This window comes from Akebia trifoliata, chromosome 12, assembly GCF_017979445.1.
Source record: "Akebia trifoliata isolate Shusen 1 chromosome 12, ASM1797944v1, whole genome shotgun sequence".
NCBI lineage: Eukaryota > Viridiplantae > Streptophyta > Magnoliopsida > Ranunculales > Lardizabalaceae > Akebia > Akebia trifoliata.
The window spans coordinates 26,229,844-26,239,024 of NC_141386.1; the positions used below are offsets into that span (position 1 = coordinate 26,229,844).

Below are 9,181 nucleotides of genomic sequence, written 5' to 3' on the forward strand. Positions count from 1 at the left end.
AACTTGAACATTGGTCAAAATCAGATCATCTTTTACTCTTTTATCCTAACTATTTGGGTGACAAACATGAAATCTTATTTCATCCTCTAACCCTTGTCAGAGATCACGTCTTGAATCAAGGTGCTTGATTCATTTTTCTTACCATATATCATTTTTTTTCTTTTAATCTTCCTCTCATGTGCAACTACCCAATTCCTTGGCTGAGGTAATAGAAATGAAAAATACAGAAACAAGATGAACATAAGAAGAGAACCCCATTGATGAGATTACACCTTTATATAAGTACCTCTGATTACTTTGACACCAAACATGCCCTAGATTTCCATTTGAAAGTTCAAAGAAAAGGAATCATAGGCCACAGGTAGAACCAACTTCACTATTATAAAAGCCTACATAAACTACTACAAAGTTGATACCAATTTTTTTATGTTCTAAATTAAGTATTGAAATAACCAAACAAATCTCAAAAATTCTTAATGGAAGCTTTCCTCAAAATCCAAAAACACCAGTAAAAAGGTCTCAATAATCAAGACTCCAAATCAGAACCTGATCAAATAACTCCTGGCATTCAGTGGGATTTCACGTACTCTTGGACAATATGAAGGCCCTCAGATTCTTCTCCATAATCCTGCAAACCAAAAAGAAAATCGAAAAAGTCAACAACAAAAAAAGATACATTAGAAAGGGAAAACTGGCGGCGAAGGGAACATGAAGAATGTTACTTCAAGTCTTATTACCTTCACAACAATGCAGGAACAACCCACCACCTTCCTTGCCTTTCCCTCTGAATCAATCTTGCACAACTGTATGGTGGAACGCATAAAACAACCCATTAAACCTAAGACAAAAAATTTCTACAATAAAGCATCGATCATTAGAACAAATGTTTATAATAAAAATGTTACAACCCATTAAAAACCAACTAATACATGAGTATGAATTTTTTTTTTTTTGTTGAGTAAAAATAAAATAAAAAATATTCGATAACAGTTATACTTACGCCGGCCCACTCGCCAAGAGTTTTAGCACTAGGAACTGATATCAAGCTAACATTGTGGTCAGCACAAAGTGCTCTGACCAGTTTAACATAGTCCGGCTGGTTGCAGTCCTCTGCAAGTACACATAGCTGTGCAGCATGTTTCTCGATCACCTTGGCACCCTCGTGAAGCCCCCGAGCAAGCCCATCATGAGCCAATGATTTCTTCAGCACAAGCTGTAGTGCTGTCATGATGTCCATGGGCTCACCTAGAGCAGGACTAGGAGTCTCAACTGCAACATCTTCACTGTAGAAAGTAGATAATAGCAAGTGAATAAAAAATATTTCTTTTTTTTTTGGATTTTTTTTTAGAAAAGTTCTTTTAAGATATGATTAATTCTTGAAAATTTAAGGAATGTAAAGGATCAGAAGAAAATAACAGAGGATGTCCAAAATCCTTGCCTAACTTGGTAATCAACCAACTTGCTTGCACTTCTCAAATAGCAATTAAACAAAATATTCACACCAAAACCTGGAAAAGTGATATTTATTTATTTGATGCACATATCAAGCCCCTAAAAGACCATAAGTCGTGGTAGGAAATCAGTCTTTCTTGAGCAAAATTAGGGGTAGCCACCAGTGACCGACAAAGTAGTACCTTTGGGTGGTGGGTCCCTCTCTTTACTTTCTCTCACAAGAACAACTCCGAAATCGAATCTCATCTTACATACAATGATCTCCAAGAGAGATTTTAGAACACGAGTGTAGGAAGGGGTCCATGATTGCTAATTCAATACAATACCATACACTAAAAACCAACCAATTCTTGATGAAAATCAAACGTATTAGTTACTTGATAAATAATATCATATCCTAAACCATCCAAGGATTGGTGAGATGGCAAAGACCACGCCTCAAGAAGCAAGGGTCAAGAGTTTGAAATCCACCATTAGGGGCCACCCTCAAGGATTTATTCCAGAAATTAACTGGTATGTGTGGGGGGAGGGGACTGCACGTGCCCCGAGGATTAGTCAAGTGCTCTGAGAGGCATGGATACCTCGGTTCCAAAAAAATATGATGTCCTAGGAAATTCATATTTTCATTTTCAATGACTTCACAACCATGGTGTACTCATGCCAAGCTTTGGAAATGTCAACAATGACAATTATTCCCAATCAAGTGGCTCAATAGCCAAGTTTTGAAGATCATGTTGAAATTGTTTCTACCTAAATAGAAGGGCTTGGGCAAGGGCAAAACCAGGATTTTCTTGTAGTGGGGGCAAACTATGGTTAGTTGTATGGTTGAAGAACTTGAAGATGAATGGTTTTAGGGAGAAATTCAGAGGTTTTTTTTATTAGAAGTTGAAGAAAAGGATATTTAGGTAATTTCCAATTAGTATATGAGACGGCCCAGTCAAGAGGCAATGTCATCAACAAAAAACTGAAGAGGGGGGGGGGGGGGGGGGAAGGAATTGGAGGGAGGTGAGGGTGTGGAGGCAAATGGGAAGAGAGGTGAGGGAGTGGGGACAAATGGGGCATGTAATTAGTTGAAAATATAGGGGTGTCTCAAAGTTCTATGGGGGTAATTGCCCTCACCAACTCCTTACTAGCTCAGCCCCTAGGCTTGAAGCACACCTCTGCATGAGTTCCACTAATTCATTATTGCTTTCCCAGTCAGCTGGCCATAATCTTGCACCCTCCACAACAAAATTGTCAATGTAGAGTAATAGTCATTGCTAGTTCTACTACAGCATCACCGAGTGAGTTCCCACTAATTCATTATTGTTCTCATCATTACGATGCATACCCTATTTTCTCAATTTTCTCCTTGCTTTCTTCTTAATCCTTCAATTTCAGTGACATTAAACGTGCAATTCAGAGGCACACACATTTAGGATGACATTGCACAAATGTCCAAATCAAGAATATTCTTTAGAATATGTATGAAAAATGACCTTGCTCTCATTTTTCTTGGAACTGAGATATCGAGACCTCTTAGAGCACCCGACTAATCCTCAGGGCACGTGCAGTCCCCTTCCCCCACAAGCACCATGTAATTTATGGGATAAATCCCTGAGGGTAGCTCCTAAGGGAGGATTGCTCTCATTGTCATGAAGATATGGAAATCATGCAATTTGGAGGTCAATTGAGCAAAAAATAGTATGATCTCGACACATTACAGTGTACTCATGTATATTGAACAAACACGTATAATGCTTATTCTTGGTAATGGAAAATGGTCTCAATTCCATGATCATATCCTGTGTGAAACTAAGTTTGTCTCCCAATCATATCGCCATCATCTCAAATGCCACCTTAGCCAAACGTTGAGCTCGACAGCTTTAATCCTATTTCACCAATGAAATTTCTGTTTAGGTCAAAACTCCTACTTAGGAACGCAACTTTTTTTCTAAAGGTTCTTAAAGCCAAAGTTTTGATCCCAAGTCTACGGTTGTATCAAGCACAAACTTTACCACTTCACAAATGTGATTCTTTCATCTGAGTATGTATCTTCATAGCTTGTTTTCTTACTATGTTCTTGACATTTCCAATCTTGTTTTCCCTTTCATCCTCTTGATCAAGCAGGGATACCGGCCTCACTCTCACCATCAATGGTAAAAAATGAACAATCAAAATTCCACAATCTTAGTTATACAAATTTCACGTGAAATGTACTTCATCTTGAAGAATGTCAATTCTTATGAAATGTGTAGATTTTCGAGTTCTCCAGACCAATTGGCTACAATCTTGCACCATCTACCGCAACATTGTTGGTGCACATCCATATTCATTCCTTCCTCAATCAATAAACTTCCACATGTCTTGATTTCTTATTTCAGTTTTTTAATTTCTTCCAATTATCTTTAAACCCTTTCTCATCAATGAATTCCACATACTTTCACAACTAGAATTTACATTTAAAAAAATCACTATTATAATGCATTCTTCTCTCTAGTTGCGCTCCTTTTCATTTGTATCTTTTGATTTCAGTGATCAATTCAAAGGTCAAATGAGTCTAATCTTGTACCCTTTCAACTCTAACATCTCTAGAGAGTGTAAAAATACTTCAAGAGGGTTTGCTCTCCAAAATTGAAATCTCATTCCCCATCCCCAGTATCATGAACATTATTTAGTGAGTCCACAAACAACATGTCATCATTTCATAAACACCGATCATGTTTGTATACATGATCTTTTTTATTGGTATAAATCTTCTTGTGGCATTTGTTGCGATAAAAAAAAAAAAAAGTATTTGACGATAAATAGGGGAAATGGATCAAACCTTGCATCTATGTGACTTCTTTCATGTGCTCTTTTATGGGTTTCCAGACTTTTTCTATAAAGATCTAGAAGATTAAGGCAAGGGGATTTTCTATCTCCATTCTTATACGTCATACGTAGGAATCCTTAATAAAATGACAGCTAATAAAATGACTCACTTACATGGTTCTTTGAAGAATACTAATAATATTACGCCCTTTTTGGCACACGCCCTGACGTGGATACCAAGTTTTCATTGCCACACTAGCACTTAAGTTATATATATATATATTCATTGATTATCACATTGACAATCCAACAACACAACCTTCTAGATTTCATGAAAATATTCATAATCATAAAGATATTTAAAAAAAATTGTTTTTCGAGCTTGATCCAAGGTGTTGAAAACAAACGGCTACCTTGCACCCAAATTTAAAAATAAAATTCAACAGTAAAACATACTATTTTTAAAAAAAATTTAACTTCATAAAATTTTATCCTCTACAACCTCATTTCATCGGATCATGTTTTTGAATGTCACAAGGTGATCAGATCAGCAAGTTTTTTTTTTCACTATGGGCAGGAGAGAGAAACTCTCACATTGTTGATGTCATTCACCCCACATGTGAAAACCTATTAGAGCATCTCCAACAATGCTCTTTACAAATAAAGAGCATATTTTGTCAAAATCTGACAAATGTTAGTTTAGCTAGTCCAAAATTTGTTAGGCGCTCCAATAAACTCAACAAATCTTTCATTTGTTGAAAATTGACTCAAATCTTAATAAGAGCCGAGACCTCACATTTTGGAATCCAAAAACATGATCTGATGCCACAAGCTTGTAGAGAAAGAAATTCTATGAATTTTGAAAAAAATATATATTTTTCACCGTTGATTTATAACTTTTAAGTTTTGGAAGTTCAATAGCCGTCCATTTCAACATCTTGGATCAAGCTCAAAAAATTTTAAAAAAATTAAATATCTTTTTATGAATATGTGTTTTTCCATAAAATCTAGAAGGATGTGGTGATCGATTGTCAATGTGATAATCCATGTGGGCCCAACGACCCTTAGTAAGATTTGAAATCTTACTAAATTAGTAAGGAAAGTATTTTTATGTTTTTATCTTATATTTTTAATGACAACAAACCAAAGGACCTCGTTACATGTAGTAAGTCGTTGTCTTGATTTCCATGTTCATTACTTTAACATTTGTTAGTAAAGAGTCTATTGGACCAAATTTTTGTGATATGACTCTTTATAATAAAGAGAATGTCAAGTTTAAAGAATATGTTAGAGTTGCTCTTAAACTTTTACTCTCTTCGTTTTTTATAACTTAAGTGCCGACACGGCAATGAAAACTTAACATCCACGTTAGGGGGCGTGCACCAAAAAGGGCATTACATTATCAGCACTCTTTCTTGAATAAAGATAATTGGCCGATTATCATTACTCACCTCCAATGAGTAGATGACACCATTTTCTTTTCTGATGAGCCGATTATCACCCCAAAGGCTCAATGCTCAAGCCTTAAGTCAAGATCTTGCACCCCACCTCCAAGTACCAAATGCTTGCAACTTAACAAACTTAATGCTACTGCATCAATTCAATTTTAATATAAAATTATCTAAAAAAGCTCAAAAGTACCAAGTTCAACCCATTTCCAACAAGCTCCAAAGAGAATGTTCCTGCTCAAATCTCTTAAAGGATAGGGATTATGGCCTTCACCAAACCATCAATATCATATATATTCATTACAACTTCCCAAAGTTTACATCTACATTTAAAGGGAACTGTTTCATTCATAATTTGTAGGACCACAATGAAGCATCAGATCTCATGGATCAAACTCAATAATTTTGTAAAAAGCCAATAACTGTTCAAACTCCCAATTTACCCTCAGATAAGTTCAAGCCTCCAACACTACGATCACCCATTCAATTTCACCATAACAATCAAATTAAACATTGACACTAATAAATGACTAGCCCCCCATCTTTCAAAATTTTTTTACTAAAAGCTGGTCAGACTATCTGATATACTGCAAACAAAAGAACAAGAGTATGCTATTCCTTTGAGCAAGAAAAAAAATTAAAGAAAGGAAAAAAAACCTCTTTTTGATGCTATATACATGCATCCATTTCAATATCTTTGATGGATCTATGTTTTTTATAAAATTTCCCAAGCATCAGGTTGTTTCACCTTCCCGGGCGTTGCTTTCTCAACACAAAGCTGATTCAACATCTAATCCTTTTGAGCATAAGACTTCTCTCTTTTATAAACATAAAATACAAAGCATAAAGACTGAGATTCATTTCAAGGAAAAAAAAATAAGTATACTCTAAATATCTCATATGAGCTTTTATCTAATTACCAAATAGAAAATTTTAAATGACATTATATATACTGACAAGACAGAAATAAATGACTAGGAAAATATTTTGCAATTTCATGATTGACATTTCACCTCCTATGGTGCACATATAACCATTAAAAACAAAAATTCCTGAGCTTCAAAAGGTGGGAACCTCAAGAAACAGAAGTCATAATAATTATCCATAATATAAAATAAAATAAAAAACAAGTGAAATATTTGCATACCCAGACATTCTTTTTACTTGAACTTCAAATTCAACAGCTCCTTAGATGCTATGAGAGGAAAGAAAAATGGTTAGGCCAGAGAAAACATTCTACAAAAAGAAACTATATATTACAAGTCCAATAAAGCATTCCAAATACTGCAATTTCTCTATGTAGACAGTAACTTGCAGCATTTTTATTAAACTAGAAAGGAGGTGTATTAAGCATTTTTAAAACAATTGCATGTAGTAATACATGTAGACATTTCATATGCAACAAGCCATGTTGAAAAATATATGGAAATTTTATTACAGCTAATGTGGAGCAATATAGAAGAATATATGGAAATTAAATAAATAAAAAAAACATTGTGTAGATTGGTAATTCTGCTATGCTCCCTTTCCCAACACCAAGCTTTAAATAACAATTGAGTGACTCAACCCACAAACCCTCAACCATCAACACTTTAGTTTAGATTGCTATCACACAAGAACAGACACAATCTGCATTTCTGTACAAACAATTCTCTGAAAAAAAAAAAACAAAAACCTCAAATCTATAAACAATCTGTAAGTTAACTATATCTAGTAACATTTTGAACTAATCCAAACAAAAATTAGTTTCCAGAGAGCATAAAAAACATGGAACTTAATCAGAACCAAGAAGAAACTTCAGAGGTTCCTGATCTTAAGAATCAATAAGCAACTGAATAGAAAATTAGACCTAAATTCGCAATTAGAAAGAATCGAACAAGTCCTAAATCTAACGATCAAAACTACAATAAAATCAAAAATAGAAAATCAAAGAAAAGATTAAACCGGGAGATTAGGAAGAAACAGTTCTCACTTTGGTGATGGAGTACCAACGCTGAACTCTGCTTTTGTGGAGGCGAAAGAGTGTATCTGGTTTTTGTAAGCCAGAGATTGAGAGTTTGAGACATAAAACCCTAGATCCTACCAAATTACTTAAATATCCCTTTATTTTGACGAAATTACCAATATTAACCGCGATTGGATCCAAAAAACGAATCACGTCTGAATCCGATATTGGAATGGGTTAATTTAGATCCGATCCAATTTGGATCAAAAAAGTTTGATGGAACTTCGGACTGGGTCCATATTCTCTCTGACCCGATTCTGAAAAGTAATCTAATATGTTATTATGTTAACAAGGTTCAGGTAAAATCCAGAGGTTTTGAGGAAAATCCAATTTATTTATTTTCTATGAGAATCCGATCGGTTCCAAGACCTAGATTCATATCTAGTACATGATTACATCTAACTCAAATCCAACTAAGAGATTTAGTTATTAAAATAAAATTGACAAGGATTTGATCCAACTACATTTAATATGGATCTGAATTGGATCACGAGATTTTTAAGATCATGACCATCATCCATAATATTCCTTAGGGGTGGCAATTGAGCTCGTGAACCCAGCCCATCCAAGATCGGCAAAAAAAAAGGTCATGAGCCCTAGGGGTGCAACTTGGTTCAATTTGAGGTCAGATTGGAACCGAACCGACACAAGTCAGTTCCACTAAATAAGAACTAGAACTGAACCAAATTCCATTGGAATAAAATCAAACTAAAGTCAGGTTGGTTCAGTTCGGTTCTATGAGTTGCCAATATTCTATAAATTATAAGTAACATAGTTTAATGAAAAAATAAACATAAAATTGAATACAATAAATCATTAATCTATCTATAAAAAGTCGTTAGTTTATCCATAAAAGATCATTAATCTATGTCCTAACTCCTAAAATAATTGATAATAATTATTACATACATATATATTTATTTATTGCATAAGAGTTCGGTTCTCGGTTTTGTTTGATTTTATACAAGTTTGATCCAAGAATCGAATCAAATTGATCGATTTTCTATTTTTGTAACTCAAAACCAAACAGCAATTTGTTCCAAACCACCCCAAAGCTATTGATTTGGTTTGGTTCTCGATTTGAACCAGACCAAGTTGCACCCCTAATGAGCCCGTAAAAAGTAGGATCAGGCTCAAACATTTCAACTCATTAAATCCGAATCAGGCCTTTAATAATGCCTACTAGCATATAAATCGCAATGGAGTGGTGACTTGTTAGAGTGAGAGAGAGAGAGCATTTCCTATACAGCATTCATTGTAAATGGGAGAAGATTTTGGTTGTAAAGTTCATTGGTCGGACTTTTCCCTACATTGCCAACTATGCTCCATCGTCATCAGGGTCAACAATTTATGTTGACTATCTTTATTGCCAATTCCATCAACATTGCCAACGGTGTCCATTAGCCTAAGACTTATTTTATAAAGCATTGGGCCCATCTCCTCACAATCATTCACTAATAGAACTCATTTCACTTATGCTGTC

At 34.8% G+C, this 9,181-nt stretch overlaps 1 protein-coding gene across 2 annotated transcripts; it reads right to left on the reverse strand.

The window, feature by feature from the left end:
* Positions 1-241: 241 nt before the first annotated feature.
* On the reverse strand, positions 242-7,775 carry LOC147389173 (small ribosomal subunit protein eS12-like). Of its 2 annotated transcripts, none has more exons than XM_086418441.1 (5): positions 7,666-7,775; positions 6,841-6,888; positions 1,001-1,283; positions 738-803; positions 242-628 (listed from the first exon to the last, which is right to left on the reverse strand). In XM_086418441.1, the coding sequence occupies exons 2-5, from the start codon at positions 6,846-6,848 to the stop codon at positions 569-571; spliced, it is 417 nt and encodes a 138-aa protein (XP_086274567.1). In that variant the 5' UTR covers positions 6,849-6,888; positions 7,666-7,775; the 3' UTR covers positions 242-568. The 2 variants fall into 2 exon arrangements, with proteins under 2 accessions (XP_086274567.1, XP_086274565.1); XM_086418439.1 differs by lacking the exon at positions 7,666-7,775 and adding an exon at positions 5,697-5,835.
* Between the last annotated feature and the right edge of the window lie 1,406 nt (positions 7,776-9,181).